General features: G+C 30.0%; 1 protein-coding gene across 1 annotated transcript in view; it reads left to right on the forward strand.

The window, feature by feature from the left end:
- The window catches only part of LOC129975257 (papilin-like), a 79845-nt gene that overhangs the window by 35172 nt on the left and 23704 nt on the right, over nucleotides 1-20969 (forward strand). Inside the window, exons 10-12 of the mRNA XM_056088309.1 lie at nucleotides 12445-12450; nucleotides 14752-14954; nucleotides 20157-20327. Coding sequence (XP_055944284.1) covers nucleotides 12445-12450; nucleotides 14752-14954; nucleotides 20157-20327 — 380 coding nt within the window. The remainder of the gene's footprint in view (nucleotides 1-12444; nucleotides 12451-14751; nucleotides 14955-20156; nucleotides 20328-20969) is intronic.

Below are 20969 nucleotides of genomic sequence, written 5' to 3' on the forward strand. Positions count from 1 at the left end.
TTTCATAATTGACTTAAAATAATGTAATTAATTCTATAGTTATTAATAATAAAAGATAACAAATATTTTTGTGCGTGTTGGCTCTCTACAGAACATAAATCTGATCGAGAATTATAAAACTTGGTACACATAGAATTTGAATAGTGGGAATGTGCTCCTCGGATTAATTTTTTTTAAAACTTTAATTAGAATTTTAACTAATTTGAAATGAAACGAAATTTTGGTGTTTTGTCGAGAAAATTTCGGAAAATAAATTTGCACAAAAATATCTTACATCATCTTAAAATTTATAAAAACATTATCTTTTCAAGGCTATGAATAGTTTACTACATAATTTTCCAACTTAAAAAAATATTTTTATCGTAGCATTTTTCCCAATTTTAAAAATCGAGTTAAGAAGATTTCAAAATTTTACTTCTTACTTTCATGTATACGTAGTGTGGAGTAGTTCAACTTGATAATTATAAAGAGAAGAGACGTACACAGATAATATTCGGCAAACAGATGTAACATATATAGTGTAGGCACCTATCAAAGTTTCAGACAAATCCATCTTCGGATCCACTGTCTGTCTGTCTGTACTTTCAGAAACATGCAAAAGCGATAATTCAAAAATGCAATGACTTATCAATATATCAAATTTGTTCTGGAATTTTACGACTACAAAAGTGTAGTTTATGTCAAATTTTTGTTTCAATCTGTTGAGGAAAATGTGTATAAAAGACAAATTCGATTTTTGGATACTATTAACGTATACTAAATTTATCAAACAATGGTGAAAGTACTTAAATATTATTGCTCCTTGAAATGTAATTCCTGCTCCTTGAAATGAAATTCCTGCGAGAATCAGTCTGCAGGCTAAACTTGAACTCGTCGGGAAACCTCACACAAATCCACTGTTGCGGTGTCCACAATGCATGCTCTCTACTCCAGGCAAACAGCAGGAGACAGTGAATTGCAGTAAGTGGAACACATAGATAGCATATAGACCAATCTGCCCTAAGTGTCTTTACACGGTCTTCTTTCAAACTGTCGTACCAATGGCTGAAGCGACAGGTCTGATGCTGTGCTCCGTCTGTTTCTTTTGGCAGTAACTACCAAATACCGGTCCTCATTCGGCGTTGTAACTCGGGGTCGATCTGTGTTGTAACGTTTACTCACATTACCATCATCTTTGAATCGTTGCCAAAGACTGGAGGCACTCTGGGCGATTCCAAGCTCCTCGGATACTTCTAGCTGGGTACGCCTACATTCCAGACGGCCGATAATTCTACCATGTAAAAAATCATCCAAATTCGTCCTTTGTGCCGTAAATATGTGGTTATTACACTGAAAATCTTATAAAGCGCTTGTGAACAATTTTACTTCTTTGCCTGTATTCCATATATGGCACTCTCTTACACACTCGTCATTGTGACATATTATCGGTGTCATCTGTTGGCTTCCTGCAATTTGCAAATGATTTTTGAAGATGAGTGTTTTTAAGGGTGATACATGTATTTTAGAGTTCGATTTCCGCGTGACTCTGAATTATCCTTAATTTATGGACATGAGTGTATATAACGCAATGAACAGAATGACGTAAGGTTTGTAATATAGTATAAGTGATTTGTATATCAAAGTTTGAAGTTTAAAAATATTTTATTTTGAAACCCAATATTTATTTGAAATTTCTAGCAATCATTAATACCGGTGAACCATTTTGTCGACAAAAGCTGTTATTTTGAAATAAAAGTTGAGATCTTGATGAATCTTTGCGTTTCATTCTTTAGTTTAAAGAAACCAATTGAGTTAGGAAAACTGAACCATTTTCCGAGTTATAATTTTTTTGTTATTCGATCTGTCTAAGTAAGAACCTGTTTAAGTAAAATGTAACAAGATACGAGAAGCAAACTCAATACATCGCCATGTCAGCAAATATAAAGATTTCTACCCAATTCCATCTTTGGAAAATTGAATTCATGTTTATAGATTTAGTATCAAAATTCCGTACATGTCAAAGGACCTAACATGTCAAAGTTTTAGCAGTTTATAATTTTTTGTATTTTTTATTATTTTACCCTATCGATATTGAAAGGTTTGAAATGACCTTTCAATGAAACTACGGCGAGCGCCCGAGATGCCTGTCCGTTATTGTGAAATTTCCAGCAGCTTCTGTTATAATTGATTAAATATCCGACGCCCATACTTTGTTCGTTACAGAGCTCGCCTAGATGAGTTTGAGTGGCAGAGACTGTTTTCTGAGAACTCTCAAAAGACGTCCAAACAAACGACATCAAAATAGCTATCAACTAAGCAGACTCTTAGTTTGAATATCAACTCCTTTGAGCAGGTTTTGTGGGAGATAGAGAATTTTCTTTAACTTAGAATGAGAGAGCTAAACATTAAAACTCGAAAAGGACAAATTAGACTCATGAAATTTTTCATGACATTTTCGCAACAGCTTGATAAATTAACATGAACTTTTAATATCCAGTAGGATTCAAAATCCATACTCAGTTTCCATGAAACTTCACTGTTCCATGAAACACAAAACGCATCATAATGTATTTGCATAAAGTTGAGGAAACAATATATCCATTTTTTTTAAATATAGAAATAACCACTATAATTTTTTTTATTATCCTATCCCTCAATTTCGACTTGATGGATAAACGAACTCATTTTGATAAATTGTTGCATTAAAAGCAATTACTTTTTATTTCACTGAAAATGCTCTACAACCACATTTTAGTTTAAGAAAGTATTAAAATAAATTCTAAGTTATGATCCGAACACCGTAGCATAACAATACCATAGACTTGATCCTTCTGTATTGTCTTGGTCAGGCATCATTACTTTAACTTCCATTTTATGTGCGTAACAATTTTTTTTATCTCTTAATTTAGAGAAAGAATGCCATTTGACAAACATTACCGAGCTTGAACATTTTGCTTTGGATATAATACCCAAAGAAAATAATTTCCTCTTCGTCATTTGTCATTCAAAGGAATATAATATATTGATACTACGACAATGACTTCATTTTAATTACAACAATCAAAAACATTATTAGAAGTTATATAAACTTCAAATTTTGCGTGAATATGAAAGGGTATTCATTAAAGAAAAAAATTCATTGACAACGAATTTGGAAACTTTTTTAATCTTGTAAAGGTGTAAAAATGTGTTTTAGTAGACTAATGTGCTCCCAAATAAAGAAAACAAATAAAATTCTTTAAAATTTCGATTAATGTCCTTTTAATTAAATAATATTGTTACAAAAAATTTTCTACAACAAAATACCGTCGATCAGTCATAATAACGTAACGCATTTAATCGCTATAGTTCAGCAGCTTGCTTGCTGTCTAATCCTCAGTTTCTTTACTTGTCGGCGACTCCGACTCCTCTCACACACACGACTTCTGACGATACACACCACTTCTTCCACACAACTTCCTCCCAGCTTCAGAGTGCTCGTCTTTTATAGTTCCGGGACGAGGGGCTAGAATCTTCAGACCAATGAGGGCGTACCTCGGTGTATTTCGATTATTACTGGATGGATCATGAAACTTCTCGAACTTTCCGGTATTATCCATTTAGTTGCCAAACTCGCCAAATTCATTGCCAAGTCGCCAAATGGTCGCCAAGCTCAGCACGCACAGTACAGATCTTACAAAGGTTTTAACGGTTTTTCCAGGATGACACTATTCGTGCAGGATAGCTAAATTACAGATTTGTAACAATATAATTAAAATTTAAAAATAAATGTATTCATAATAAAAAAAAGATATATACAACAAGAACCAAATATGATAGTTTTAAATATAACACACTGCCTTATAAAAAATGTTATTTTTATTTTTTTTTTTTTGCATAAAGTGTATTGGTTAGTAAACATTACCATGTAATAAAACAGCAACAAATTGCAACTTCATGACAACTGACATAAAAAATGTTCTTAATAGCTGTTGTGCTTATTTATTCGAATTACTTGAATATTTCAATATTTAATATTCGATTTTCTTAATATTTTTTTGCTAATAAATTTTTTTCTTCTGACATAAGAAATTTTATATTATATTTGGTATTTCATAACATTTTGTGCATTCTTTGAAGTACATAACTAAAATGATAATCATTTTATGCAAATAAATGAAATTGGAAATTGCAAGAAATTAATGAGACATGCATTTTTTGAGAGCATAAATAAACAAAACCATTTACTATTAATCGTACTCTCATAAGTTCGTTATTACAATATGAACTGAGATCACAGTCAAATCAGCGGGAGGACAGATCAACGGGGATCTAACATACTCTCTATTAAGATATCATCCCCTCCCACTTCAGTATAAAATTGCTGACAAATATGCATTTTGACTGAATTTATCTACGATCCTTGGAGATTTTTTTATGATTAATTCATGAAATGTGGTTAATAATACAAGGAGAATTAGCAATTTCAGATTCAGTTTTTTTTTCAAACTGATTGAAATCGACAGAACTATAATTACAAAACCACATACCATATTTTACTGATTTAAATCATTATGTTTTTGACTTAAAAGGTCAAGCATTTTACAGATTTGGTTCTAAATTTGATAGATATTTATACTTTAGATGTCCAATCATTGCAAAAAATTTCATCTATCTAGCTCTCTCTGATTTGTATTCCTAGTGTTAATTTATATTTAGACAAGCAGACAAACAGAGCTCCTGGGAAAAGATGTCATTTATAATTTAGTAGAAATCTATAAATTTGGTGTATACCAAATTTCATTTGTTTAAGACTAAGCGTCTTTGAGTTATCGTGTTTATACAACACCACTTCATGCCCTTGCAACTATAACCTACTGGTTATTTAAACAATGTAATGAGCATAAAGTGGGTGAGACATCGAATGGCGTTTCTGCGCTATCCATCCCTGTGACTATCTCCCAAATTGTCCGACGTCTGACTTTAATTGATTAAAGGTAAGGGAATTTTAACATTAGACAAACAAAACCAAGAACAATGAATTGATTCAAATTTAAATGAGAAATGGCAGTGGCATTGTAAACCAACTATCAAAGAGAAATTGAAAACGCATGTCATTCTACATAAATAGACATACAGTTTATTAGTCATAACAAAATTCAGGAAATAATAATAATAAAATTATTAACAAAATAAGGCTGCTAGAAATGAGAACAGATATAAAAAAGAACATGACAAATACAAAAATGAAAATGCAAATACAAATAAGTGCTATGTATAAACACGATAATAATAATAATGGAATATAACTATATATGTATATATTACTACTCTTAGGAAGAGTATTCTTCAAATCTGAAAAGATCTTAATTATCTTCGAGTTCATTCTCTGAATTTTCATACTGGATCGTTGGGAAGAGGCAACACTATGAAACCAAACTTGTAATAGTTCAGATGTTGGTCGTGTGGAAAGAGGAAACCAGGATACATTCTGTTGTGTAGTGGTTCTATCGTGTTTACAGTCATTTTATACCGACAGATTTTATACAAAAAATATGTTTTTCGAAATCATCAACTTTTTTCTCTATATTTCAAACATGAGAAGATAAAAAATTACCAAAATTCTGCAAATAAGAGAAAAAAATTCTGAAAGTATGCAGAAACAGTGGGGGTGGAAAACAATACTCTCTCACATTCTATCTTTTAATAAAGTGTGCTCCACACCTCTCGCATGAAATTGTGGTTCTGGGACAAATCCTTGAATGTTTCCAGTTCTCAAATTTTTTTCCACGTATGAGAGTTGCATGTTTCAAAATATAGTAAAAAATAATCAGTACTTATGTATGAACTGTATAGCAGTTGTTACGAGCAATAGTTATGAAATACCAATTTTTGATATATGTATAGCGTTTTTACCTGGATATATATATTTTAGCTATTAATTGCTGGATTGAAATAAATGCATAAGTTACAGATAATATGTATTTTGAATGCTTTTTTTCTATATGAAAAGAAAACGTGGAATGCAATTGTAGTTTTAGTCTCAAAACCGCTTACCAAAATTCATACATTTAATGCATTGTGTTTCCAAGTTATTGAATTTACATGCATGCGAGCATATATATACTGACTGACAGTCGCACCTTTGACAAATTTGTTTGAAAACTATCTTTTTACAAAAATTTATATTTTAAATGCTACATTTTTGAACTAAATTTCTTTTACATAAGTTGTCACCTTTATAGCGTTTACATGTATTCAAAAGTACAAACCGACAGATGGTCAATCTTCTTGATGGATTTAGCTTCAAATTTAATACATATTTACAGTTTAGAACAATCAATATGTATACCAAATTTAGTGTCTCTACCTCTTTTTGTTTTCTAATAATCAATATTTCTAGTTATTACTCAATATTTATTGGAAGACTTAACCAAACTTTTCTGATTTTTTTTATCATCTGTTGGTCCTCTTTAAAGAGAAATTGTCTGAAACACTGAGAGGTACGTAAAACCTTAGAGAATTGTTACAAGAATTTAAAATATATTTTATTCCCAGAATATTTACTTTTCCGAAATCCGATTTTAATTAGAATTGTAATTAATTAAAAAAAGCTAGATTTTGATATATCTTACGAAAATATTTCCGCACAAGAATTATTTTTACATCGTTTTAGAGTTCAAATAATTATCTTTTCAATGTTGCCAATTACGTTTCTGTAAAATTCCTTTTAGACCAGTTTAAGTAAAAATTATATTTCGCAACAATTTTTTTCATTGTTGTCAATGAAACCGAAATCGTTTGCATTGTTTCATCAAATATTTGATCAAGTGATTTTGATCTGTTGTTGAACGCTAGAAGAAGAAGGATTCTGCTTAATATCTATGTGGTTTACAATATAAATAAAAATAAATATAATTACAATGGCGCTAAAATTAGTAAACGGATGCACTGGACATACTAGTGCAATAATTTCATGAAACTTGTCTCCATTAGAAAACTCCCTATACACAATGATTATAACATATGTAAGAATATTACAATAACTCGGTTTTAATGTTTGACAATATGACGGAATCATGGACATGAAGTTTTATCTCTAAGATTTGTTGAAATTTAAAATGTTCAGTATATATATGAACTGGTTGGTAATCAAGACAAAATACAATAAATACACATACATTTATAGGATACATAAGATAAATGCAAATAAATTACATAAAGGTATAAATAAATATTGAAAAATATTGAACTAAAGGCCTTTATTATCTATATACTGAAATACTGAAGCGCAAATTTAAAAAAATGAAATTAACAAGGGGATCCTCAAGCATTCATGCAACCTGTGGATTGTATGGATCCTTACAAGTAGTATAATGAAACACGAGAATAGACTTATCATAGCATAATTGTATCCAAATGTCCGATAGCAATGATCTATTTTCTTTATATTAATAAAATATGGCATGTTTACGGTTTACCTTTACGTTAGCACCTCAGACACTGGAATGGGATTTTTACGTATGAATAAGCAATTTACCGCCTTCTTGATAAGTAAAATAATGATGTCGGGTCAAATTATCTCCACCCCGATGACATTTATACTGGTTAAGGAGTATACGTATGAGCAATGCCATAACGGGCTACTCTGCAATCACGCAAAGCACGTTTTAGCTGTCGCCGTAGTTATCAATCATTTTACCCTGTAAGCTAAAGCAGTCAAAGATTGCTTTTTCTTGCTATTTAGCTTTTTCTTAAAGTAAAGAAAATCAAGCATGTGTTTTATACCAATTTCATTGATTACATTATTCCGTAATTCAATATTGAACTATACAATTTTTATATAAAGATCCAATATCAAATATTATGCATTTACCTTGCTGCGATCTGCTTTATCGTGATTACAGTATTTGTAGGAATATAGGAATTGATAAACCTGTCAGCTATGGTCCAAGATGCAGTACATGCTAATACTCTTAATGCTAGTAGTATCATATTCTGAAACTCACATTTCTAGCTCGTTTCATTTCCAATTCAAATGCACGAATAGAGAAATCGACAAAGATCGAATTATTTGAAGGATTAAATCCAACATTTGGTACATGCTTGCAACTAAATTACTAAACCATAAACCAAATTTTGGCTTTTTGGTCTGCTGTGTTTTTCGAATATTTTGTTCATGTGTACCTTAAGAGACAGACTGATTTTCTCTGGAGGGATTAAGACTGGAATTTTTTGAGTATTTGCAATTCAAAAGGTATATTACAGTTCATTGGTCTTACCTTCTTATATTTTTCAGTTATTATCTTAATAGACAGATAATCAGTCATCATTTCAAAAATTATTTTCGTGGAAGTTTTACTACTGGAAATTCATCAAAAGTTTGAGCGTGAATTTTATTTCGCTGTTATAGTATTGGATTTCTATCATGAATTGTACCTGTATTGAAGAAAGGAGGTTTACAAACTATTATTAAGTGTTTAAATCCATACAAATTAAAAATAGCTATCACTTCGCAATTGCAATTCTCTAAGCATGATGCACATATCTTCTTGATAAGAACATTTTTTCTTCTCTTTTCACAACAGATGTTAAACGTAACCTTTTCCGCACTGCACTGATTTGAGCAAATCCGTTTTAAACTCAGATAAGTTATCACTGTAAACATAAAAAAATTGTTTCTATTCAGATAAATTAATACAGAAATGCCTTCGTTCTAAAGAGGTTGTTATTGAATTTAGATAAGATAAATATTAAATTCTTAATGAAACTACTGTGATTGTTGAAACGTTTTAAAGTATGTTGATAAGTTGAGTTGAAAACTCTTGGTTAACCCTCTCATTTTTAATATCATTTGAATGAAGGTACATTCTGAATACTAAAATGCTCAAATTTCTCATTTAATGATAAGAAAAAAATTCCTTACACCCCCTTAAAATATATTATGATGTTCATATTCTTAAGGAATTGATATTCTAAGGGATACTCTCTCATTCTTAAGATCATTCACATGAAGGTTCATAATTACACTAGAACACATGAGTTTCTATTTCAAAAAGAGGAAAACTCCCTTACTCCCTCACACATCGTAATGACAAGCCATGATTTTAAGAAACTGATATTCAAAAAAGATTCGCTGAAATGATCTATATTAAGGAAATATATGCTTGGCATCCTTTGAGAAAACTCTATCCCTCAAATTCATCCATGTGAGATCCTCTAACGACCATAGCGCGGGCCTAGGGTATTCAATAATTTTTACTTAACGGAAAAGAAAGGAAATTTCTCTTCGGTAACCAGGTGTCTCGCGAGCCCACTATAACGTCGAATGGATGTTTGGACCTTTCAGAAGTGAAAGGGCTAGACAGATTTGCTAAATATTAATAAAAAGAACAAATCTTGTTGGTAAGCAAGAAAGGAATGTCAAACCTTCATTATGGATATATGGAAAAGAAAATTACATTCGGCTGTCAGTTTGTTCTTTAATATCATAAGGAGTACGGTTATGAAAATAAAATAGAGCAGAAGGGGAAGCAATCTTATTATATCTCACAGTATTGATGTCAAAAAGCAATGAGAAATCGAAATTCATTTTTAGCTTATAATATTTAAAATAAAGCTAAATCCATAAAGAAGCAACAGTTCAAATATTAATAATAGTAAGGTGTAATGAGGATTCGAATTTTAACTGTTATCACAATTCTATTTTTTAAGTAGATATGAGAAAAAATTAATATCCTCTCATCCATTTGAGCTAAACAATCTGTCTAAGAACTCATCCTCAATTTCCATCCTCCTAGTGACATATTTCACATCGGCTCAAATCATATATATATATATATATATATATATATATATATATATATATATATATATATATATATATATATATATATATACCAACTTGATAAAAATAAAAAGAATCAAATAGAATCAAAAGTACGAAAAAAAAAAGAATCCGGCAAACAAGGTATTTTTTCTGAGAGGGGTCTGACCCTTGTCCAACAATATTTACCCCTCGTGACCCGAAAATCCCCTGAAATTGAGTCCTAGGAGATACACCATTTCTTAAAGAATTGAAACAATAAATTACAAAAAAATACAATCTCCAATTCAAGCGAAGAATTACAATAAGATAAAATAGACTATAAAAGAACACTCACAACTAATTATTAAAACTAAAAGGAAAGTACATACCAGTAGGAGGTAAAATTCTTGTTTCCCGCGTCTTATACTGTTTCTGCTTAGAAATGCCGCGTCATTCAAAGTAATAAATAATTGAAGGGTCACAGCGCCATCCATTGAGTTAGTTAATATGTAATGGAAAGTCTATTTTTATTTGTGTCAAAAGATTAGAAGCGAACCAGCCCTTCTTTTATTAAAATTTCTATATTGCAGTAGTTTCTGGGAAATTCATTAGCAGTTAAGTACGAAAGAATCTCATTAAAAAATGAGATTATTTGTTGCTTCAATTTAGGAATTTTTTTTATTACAAACTCTTTTATTCCAGTTAAATTGTGAGAAAGATACTAGGATTAATAGGACTTTGAAAATTTTGGAGTTTATATTAAAATGATAATTACTGAGTTTAAAAATTTTAAGGTTGAATTCATTCCTTTTATCGTAGATACCAACTAATGTTTTACCATTAGATATTTCGATTTTTAAATCCAGATAGGTAGCTTCAAGTTGATTTTTATTTGTTTCAGTTAGAATTAAATCTTTTGGATAACAATTAGTAACAATATTAGTATTATCTAAGTATACCAAAAGAAAGTCATCAGTATATGTCCAACCGTTTATTCAATTATATTTAATTATTTATTTCTCATAGTGATGTAGGAAAATATTGGCAAAAGCATTTGATAAAGCTGTTCCCATTGGAATGCCTTTTACTTGTTTATAAAAATTAATACCATTAAGAACGTAATTTTCGGTAATATTAAAGTTACATAACTTTAGATAGTTATTTTTTTGTAATAATATCTTTATTTAAATATTCGTCATATATAAAAGTACAGACATTTATTAATTTTTCATGAGGCAGATTGGTGTAAAAATTTTCAAAATCATAAGTATTAAGTTTATTAATGTTGTTTAACTTTAAAAACAACTGCTAATGAATTTACCTGAAACTACTGCAACATTGAAATTTTAATAAAAGAAGGGCTGGTTCGATTCTAATCTTCAGAACAAATAAAAATAGACTTTCCGTTACATATTAGCAAACACAATAGATGGTGCTGAGACCCTCCAATTATTTATTACTTTGAATGACGTGGAATTTCTAAGCAGAAACAGTACAAGACGCGGAAAACAAGAAAAAACACGATGGGACACGATAACAGTAGGAGGTAAAATATTTGGTAGATACTTTACCTCCTACTGTTATGCCCTTTCCTTTTTATTTTAATAAGTAGTTGTGAGTGTTCTTTTATAATTTATATTATGTTGTAATTTTCGCTTAAATTGGAGGTTGTATTTTTTGTTTTATTTCTATAAAAAAATGGTGTATCTCTTAGGCCTCAATTTCAGGGGATTTTCGGGTCACGATGGGTCAATATTGTTGGACAAAAAGTGAGACCCCTCACAGAAAAAATCCCTTGTTTTGAATCCCTACCTGAGGGTGACCCTTGAGAAAGTCATCAGGCAGGATTCTATTATATTTTTTTATTTTTATTTTGTTTGTACTTTTGATTCGATTTTTATTCATTTTTATTTTTATTAAGTTGGTTAGTAGTATCATTAGCGCTCTCTAAGTACAATTGTGCTTTTTTAGTTTGATAATTTTAGTCTTTTTAGACTATTTCAAAAATAACTTTTAATTGGAATAATTCTTATATTTTTGATTATTTCTTATATATATATATATATATATATATATATATATATATATATATATATATATATATATATATATATATATATATATATATATATATATATATATATATATATATATATATATATATATATATATATATATATATATATATATATATATGTATGTGTGTGTGTGTGCGTGCGTGTGTATGTGTGTGTGTGTGCATGCATGCGTGTGTGTGCATGCATGTGTTTGTGTGTATGTATGTTTATATTTGTGGGTGAGAGAGACAATAGATTTTAGAACCATCTAAGATTTCCCTAGATGCGAAACAATGCGAACATCTAATTCTTCAACGCTGTCAAAAAAAATTGTCATGTGCTAGAGTTTTCATATGTTCTAGCATATGGAGAGATGGTCTAGAGATTAATGGTCCACACTCTAACAAGATTGTGGATAATCTGGAGATTAAACTGGTCATGCAAACTCGATCCAATGTGAACCAGATTTGGTATACAATTAGTAATGAACGATTGAGCTGAAATGGTGTAGAGATTCATCGCCCAACCAAAATGTAGTTAGTATAAATGCACAGATATTTGTAACATCCAGAAGTAGTGTCAGAATATACTTGATTATAATCAATTGCTTACATTGAAAAGTCTTAGGTAAGTTTTAAGTAATATTTGACGAGGAAATTTCCAAATATTTACTTCGAAACCGCTCTATACATCCCAATGTTAAGCCGCTTGGAGGTTCGCCACAGCCTATATAATCATTTCATACATGCAAATCGTATCATTGGAGCAATCCAAAGTGTTTTAATGTCAGATTAAAGTAACTGGATCAGGGGCACAATACGGCACAAAGTGGAGTTTTAAAGAAACATCCACTGTTCTGCGTTATAGCTCGAGTGTTTGAATTTCGGGTGTCTTGAGTCTGACTTAGAACATTCTTCCTTACATAATTCAATTTCATTATATAGCAAGTGTTTCAGATTGATGAATTTTTTTGGAAATAGTCCGTTTCACATAAACTCCAATACAGGGTTCAAAGATCCTATGATCGGGAACTCGTCTTATCACGTAATGATTCTCCTATATATGATATATACCCATCACATTCTGTAACCTGCACACTAGAAACATATAATTCGAATAATATCACCTCTTATTTTAATTACGTACAGATATGAAATATTGTAGATATAAAGAGTAACTCTTTTTCTTTTTCCCTCCGAATTAATATGAGCTAACTGAATTAATATGAGTCTAAATTATTCTGATGAATTAAAAACTTTCGATAATTTGTGTCAGTGGTGGTTCATCTAATTGAGGTGCAGAAATGCTGTATCACTGAAATTATTGTTTAAAGTCGCATTTCCATTTTTTTCTTAATTTGCTTACTATTCTATTCTTAGAGACTAATACTCTGTGTTTTAGTTTTCATCCTGACATTTCGATGATCAAGAGAAATGGAAAATATGAAAAAAAGACAAGAAATGAGGCATTCAAGGGAAATATAGGTCTGGGCCGTTGGCAAGCAATTCATAACAAACCACAGCACACAAAATTAATTGATTAATTTGGTGATTGAATGCAATTTTATCTAACTTTGAATTTAAAGGCACAAGAGCTGCAATCAGACCAGCCCAGGCGCAGGAGCGCACAAAATTATTTTTCCCCCACTCTCGTCGAAAGTTTTCTTTTTCTTTTCTAATTGACCGCTTATGGGTTTCAGTTTTGATTTCAGCTGCTTGGGGAAAATTCACCTATTATGCTGCATGTTTTTTTTTTTAAATCATTTTGATAAAATGCTTAGAATTTGCTAAAGTGTTACTTAGAGGAAACTTATTATGAGGAGGTACCAATTATTATAATTAAAATAAAACACTGAATATTTCAGATCAGTTATTGTACATTTTATTTGGTATTCATATGAAGATGAACAATTGAGCATTATCAAATTAATCAGGCTGAACTAAGCTACCATGCGGAGGTTCTGATACTTTTATAGACCAGTTCATCGCTTCAACGCTTCACTTACTTAATTTTTTATTCAGAAAACTGAAAGGAATATATTTCAAATATTTTTTTTACATCTTACTTCGAAACTGAAATCTTAAATTAAATTTGAGTAAAATAGACTTTTATTTAAAAATGTAATATCTTTTTTTTTCTTGCAGCATTGCTATATTTCTGAGCTGACGAGGTGCTGCTGATTTATTTATGTTTCAATATTTAAAAATTTTGGAATGTTGTAAAAAAAAAAAAAAGCAACGAACTTCTGAAATGAATATTTTTGGAGCTAAAGGTGATTTGGAAATAAATGCATACTAATGGAATTAAGTACGAAAAAAAAGTTATTGCATTAAGATTCACTTTTTATACTGTAGTATTTTTGATAAAAAATTTCTTTGGTAATAAAAAAAATCGAGGATAAACTGTCAGCATTTTTTGTTTATATAAAGAATTGAAACTCATTAATAGCAAAGATTTCCGAAAATATATCCTCTCCTAAATAAAAACAGTGCATTGGAATTTTGCATTGAGTACTAAATTACTGAATTTTATACTTTGTAACTGTATGTTTGAATCTGGTCTAATGAGCGGGATGCTGTAAATTCATACTCATATGTCAGTGCCAATTTAATATTGAAATCCATTCTGCAGGAGGCAATGCAAGTGGCATAGCAGTAGGTTAATGGTCATTATTTCAATTTATTTCTGATTAGCCAAGATAATTGAGCCTTGGGATAATTTACAAATTTCAGCATAAAAATGGTGTGCTAAAATGATACGAATTTTTTAAAATTGTAAAACAAATCTTCGTGGAGTCTTTTACATGTTTAAACCACTGCAATCTCAGCACAAACACGCAATAAATAAATAAATAATAAGATTCCTTCCGTTATCTTAATTATCAAGAGTACCTTCATATTTTGCTGATGAAGACAATATATTGGATAGAAAACACATGTCAGGTTCTCATAATTTAATGGCATCACAAAACATTACTTCATTCGCTCGTGATGTGCAAAGTGCACTGATATTATTTTTCTATAAAAATGTCATGATTTCATTTATTAGGCTCTTTTCGTTTTACGGGGTTACAAGAAATATGAAGGTGTTGGTTTTCTTGTGTTTTATTGCTGGAGCTTTCGCTTTCCCAGGTAAGTTCATACAAATGAGTTTATGAAATATACATTTATGCTCTGCAGAGAAAAATAGCACGTTCAATTAAGGATATTTTCAGTTGAAGACATAATTGTAGCAGCAATTTAGCATTTGTATTGCCCAATGAACGTTAACCCGGGGAACAATAACATTTCTAAGAACTATCGAAAATAGTATGTTTTGCTTTTACAAATTTTGGTATTTAATTTTGATGTTTTTCAATCGTATTGCAACTATAAAAAATTATTTGCTCACTATATAATAATTCAAAATCTATCCACTGAAAATTACCAATTGTATTTATTTACTCAGTTCTTTTGAGTAAAAAGATTTTTAATAATCATTTCTATTATAATTACCATAGCCGACGTATAAATAAACATATCTGAAGACTTCTCCCAATAGAATTGCACTATGCAAGCATATAAACATAAAAACCAAAATATTTTGAATAATAATATATTTTGGCTTGGTAGCAAGAAGTATACAAATATTACACACCAAAATATATATAATATATTCGTTAAACAAAACTTCGAGTTCTATGTAAGATAATAGTAAATTGTTTTCTTTTATAAGAAATTCATTATTTAATATATTTTTGAGAAAGATTTCTTCCTGAAAGATTTGGTCAAACTTGTGATAGTTTTGAGAATGAAGTTAAATGATATGATCAATAAAGAAAATAATTATTTTTCAGTTTAATAATAATAAGATTGTAATATTTTCTGTAAATTACATAATGAATCAAGAGAAAAATTGTTACTCAACGAATGCATTGGACATTCAGGTACCAAAATTGCTTACTTCTTGGTATTTATTTCTTGGATAGCAAGTGCTTACAGAGAAAATTGTTTCAAAATTTTAATTACGTTTTTAAATTCTTATAAATCTCTCTCTATTCTCCAAAAGTCAATACTTCTTTTCATCGATTCCAATTTTATTTCAAACCTACCTTTTCATTAACATTAATATTTTTTAAAAATAAATTTTAGAGTCAGTTTGTAGCATTGATTATTATTGTTATAATAAAATTAAAAATTTGTATTGTTAGTTCATATAATTTTTCACAAATGGGATTTTACAATGTTAACAATATAAAAAAAATTGTTACTTTTGGATATTACTAATCTTTGACAGTTTTGTTTTTTACTTGTTCTTGTTAACGATGCCAAATTTCACTCTGTTTTCTTTAACCTGATAATATTTTTAGACATATCACACCATTACTCCACGTCCTTGCAACTGCAGCATTTAAAATTATTTAAACATTATAACGAACATGAAGTGGAAAACCGATTACGCCTCCTGAGGGTAATAACCTCTCCGTCCTCTCCTATCCAAAACCAAATGTTTGACAAAAGAAATATAGAAATGCTTGATTAGTAGCAAATTTGCTGACGATCTGATTTCCCCGGACTTCTTGAATACTTCTTGTCCCCTTACTCAACGAAGCCCTCCTCCAAGAAATATTAACTTCACCAAAATTCTTGAACTCATGTTCCCATCAAACATTCATTCATTATTATTTTGTGTATAGTTGTTGTGTAGTCATTTTGCGCACTGCATGTAAACTTTAATGCTTTTTTTTCTTAATATTTCTCTCTACGTATACCATTTAACTGGCAGAGAATCTGAGAGATTCCAAGTTCGGAAAGAAAGAAAGTAGCGAATTTGTTAGTCTTAACTACTTTTGTGTGCTACATAACTAAAATTTACAGAATATACTGGCAGAAATAACAGTGAAGATGCGAAAATAAACAAATATGGTCGACAAAAACAATCACGAAATAAAAATAAGATAATGGGAACTCTGTGTGATAGTAAAAAAATATCTCTTACAAAACAAAAGTGAAAAAAAGAAGCAACAATAATGAAAAAAAAAGTTATCTAAGTATTAATAGAATTAAACAATCAGATCTTCATTCGTTTAGTATATAGGGTATTCAACATTGCCTGAACTTTGAAGATAATCTGAGATTTACCTCATTATTTAACTTGATTCTTTAGTGATTAATTCGCTTTCAAGTGAAATGAAAAGAAAGTACTCATAAATTTGCCAGAAAGTATTTTAACGAGAAAAAAAAGACAAAATGCAATAATAATAATAAGAAGAAGAAGAACCAAAATAATAAAGAAATAAAGGGGAAGGAGAGAATTAAAAGAAATAAAGAAAGTAAAAATCTCAAAATAATATATTAATTAAAGAAACAAATGATGAAATAAAAAAAAGATAAAAACGCTTAAAAACACAGATATACATAAAAACAGACAATGAAGAATAGTAATCAAACTACAATAATATAGTGGCAAAAAGGCCATAAAGAATAAGCGAAAATAGTAAGGCTAATTCTAGAGTTCAAAAACCGAGAAAAACGTGATTTTCAGATACTTGAAAAAGATCGGCTTGTGGGAGAAATTTTATAGATAGAAAACTTTAGATTTAAATGAAGAGAATTGCAATTCATCTCGTAATTATAGCAAGTCTGTTCTTAATTACAATCGCCTCTGAAAGATGATGGATTGCCGAAAGGATGAACATGCAAGGTGAGATCTTGATTCTATGCTGATTTTAATTTCTTCCATAACAATATAGTGATAATGAGAGAAATGACCTGTAGGGAGAAAAGCTAGTTCAATTTTAGAACTACTCCACTGAGCAAAAAAATGAGACAAATGAAGGCAAAAGTTGAAAATAATCAAACTGAGTCCGAACAGAAAAGATAAGTATGCTATATATCTTGACCTTGTTTTATTGGTTACTCTGACAATCCAGACTGGTTGTAATACATCCTAAGATTTGACATTGTTAGGATATCTTTCACATCATAATTATGAAAAATAGAACTCCATTTCGTGTCCAGTTGATTGGTTGCACGCTTACTTAGAAATTCTTTTTCCTTGACCTTTTTGTTATTGGCCACTCTGTGGAATAAAACTGATTGTTGGGTTTTGCCATATGATATGATATTGTGATGATATATTTCGTCACGAAATTGATTTCTACTGTGAAAAAAATCATTTCATGCCAATAGTTGCACGCTTTATATCAAAATTCTCGCTTTCTTAATTTTTGTTATTGACTACTCTGTTGGTTGTTGTTGGGAGGGGGGGGGGTTATGATCTGATACTGTGAGGAGAAAATTAGAGGCAATATGTATTAGAGTGCATATTCCTGCACAAGAACATTATAAGGATTTCGGTAATATTTAATGTATGGAAATACGATGGAAAATTTCATAGTTCCTCAAAAAAAAATCACCTTAGTGTACAGTTGATTGATTGCACGGTTATTATAGAAATGATGTTAATATTGGGATTTAATATTTACCTCACTCTATTAATAAGTCTCCTTGTATCACCATCATCCCAAGTCATTCGCCTGGAAGCCATCATTTTTTTTTGAGCAAAGGATTGTTTTGATAAAAGTGTTTGGCAACATGATTGATGTTTCAGGGAAATGTTCATTTTTTGCTACTTTTTTAACAAGTTTACTGCTTTTTCAGTCCTGGTGTAGCTAGCTTAAATAGGCTTTTAACCACGACATTCTGTTATGAAATGAGAGATAAAGCAACTTAAAAATTTTATGAGTAATGATATTGTGACTTTTTGAGTTTGCTACGGTTTGGATGCTGGCTTGGTTGCTTATTGAATTAGTTAATTATTGTGTTTCTAGAGAGCTCCATTACTTTATGAAGTACGATAAGTTTAGTCTGGATGATTATTTTACTAAAAAAGAGTGTTCTAAAAATCATATGTGAGTAATGTTTTAATCAATCATAATGCAAAAGACTCTCCCATTCCCTTCCATATTTTTTCTATGAATCTCATAATGCACCCCACTCTACGGCTGGAATAATCAAGTTAAGCAAAATCAAAATAGGTGAACCAAATCTAAAACATTATCATATTGTTATGGTTGAGACTTGAAGTTCGTTTCGAATTCATTGGAAACTCGAATTAGTTTCGCATCCTATAAATTTTGATTTTCTCAAACTAATATAATTTAAATGTGCTGACAGCTATTTTTGTCGTATTCAATCAGCAGATTTGATCAACTGCCTATTAAATCACAATAAAAGAAACAGATAGAAGTATTTAGGCGTTTCGAGTATTTACTAAAACGAATGATCTTTAACTTGATAAGAGATACATAAAAAATAAAAGATATTATAACAGGGATATAAAAAAACGCAAAAATTCTGTTTTCTAATTGATTAAACAGAAAAAAATGACATTTCTTCATGGAATGTGTCCATAGATAGCTCGTGCATTTATAAACGGTGTTTAAAACAAAGAATAAAAAGTTCGTTACATGGTAGAAACACATTAAAAATCTTTTCATTCGGTATTTTAAGTCATTCTTTCCTATTTCCAAACACACGCTTATATTCGCTGTTTTGTGCCCTACCCTTTGAAAAAGGAAACACAAGAATTAATCAAGTTATAAAACTGGAACATCATTCTTCTTCTTTTTTTAATTGGAGACAGTAATTTATTAGAATGGTTTAAGTTTCGGATTTGGAAGGTTTCGAATTCGATGTTAATTTAACCCACATTCACCTTGCAATGGACTTGGTGCACGTCATTGGCGGTGTCAACGATCAAACTTCCTTTCTGATTGTGGCTTTAAATTATGAAATTCAATTTAAAATTAAAGGGGACTTTAAATTATGAAGTTCAATCTAAAATGGCGCCCATACAGTTTTAAATATTCATGATTCTTAAATCAGGAATTCACAATCAGGAATTTTCAGAACAATCTGATATGATTAATAATCTGTATTTATGAAAGAAGAAATTATTTTATAATTTTTAGTCCATTTCAAAAAATGTGAGATATATCATTTTTTATTTAAATATTAATTTTCTGATTTTTAATCTTGTGAGTGTGAAATTTTACAATCGATTTGAAACTAATTTCCGGATGAAATAACGACTTGGCATGATGCCATTTACTGGTAATAAACGTTTTAATCGATTGCAAATTTTTACTGAATAATCAAAGAAACAACAGACGAGGAAGCGAATTCACATCGTATTTCATTCCAGTTCTGAACTATATTTAAAATTTAAAATCTCTAATTAATTAGGTAATTAAATTAAAATCGATTGAAAATGTGCACTGAATAGTCAAACAGGAAGAGACGAAAGTGTGTAAATATTATGATTTTTTCTTTGTCTGTTCCTATGTTTAGCTGAGCAGGCCGATTGCAGTGCCCGTCCAGATCCGGGTCTGTGTGACGCCTACATGCCCCGATACTACTACAATGAAGTAGAAGGTCGCTGTAAGCAGTTCATCTATGGAGGATGCGGTGGAAACAGCAACAACTTCCGATCTGAAGAAGAATGCAACAGAGCCTGCACAGGTTAATATTTAATGCTTTTCATTTTGGTGTGTATTAAATAGTGAAAAAGATTGTTCATTATTTCTAAAGAACAAATAATAAAAGAATAGATTCCTATAATTTTGATATTCCTCATCAAAATGAACTCTCTTGGAAAAAATCAAGTGCTTATACGCTTAAAACGCTATAAAATTTTTATTACACTTAGCAGTACACACTCATATACGCAAGTAAAATTAAGCTATCAAAGCAAACATATTTTAAAAGAATTTTGAGATTTTAAATACCACATTACCCCGTTAAAAATGATAATTTTAATGATTAAATTAATATTTTTGTAAATTAAATTGTAATTGATAAATAATCTCGTTTTAATGATAATTGACAAATAGTCTCGTTTTAATGGTAATTGATAAATAATCTCGTTTTAATGGTAATTGAACAAATAGTCTCGTTTTAATGGCAATTGATAAATAGTCTCGTTTTAATGGTAATTGACAAATAGTCTCGTTTTAATGGTAATTAATAAATAATGTCGTTTTAATGGTAATTGAACAAATAGTCTCGTTTTAATGGTAATTGATAAATAGTCTCCTTTTAATGGTAATTGACAAATAGTCTCGTTTTAATGGTAATTGATAAATAGTCTCGTTTTTTTAAATG

This window comes from Argiope bruennichi, chromosome 1, assembly GCF_947563725.1.
Source record: "Argiope bruennichi chromosome 1, qqArgBrue1.1, whole genome shotgun sequence".
Lineage (NCBI taxonomy): Eukaryota > Metazoa > Arthropoda > Arachnida > Araneae > Araneidae > Argiope > Argiope bruennichi.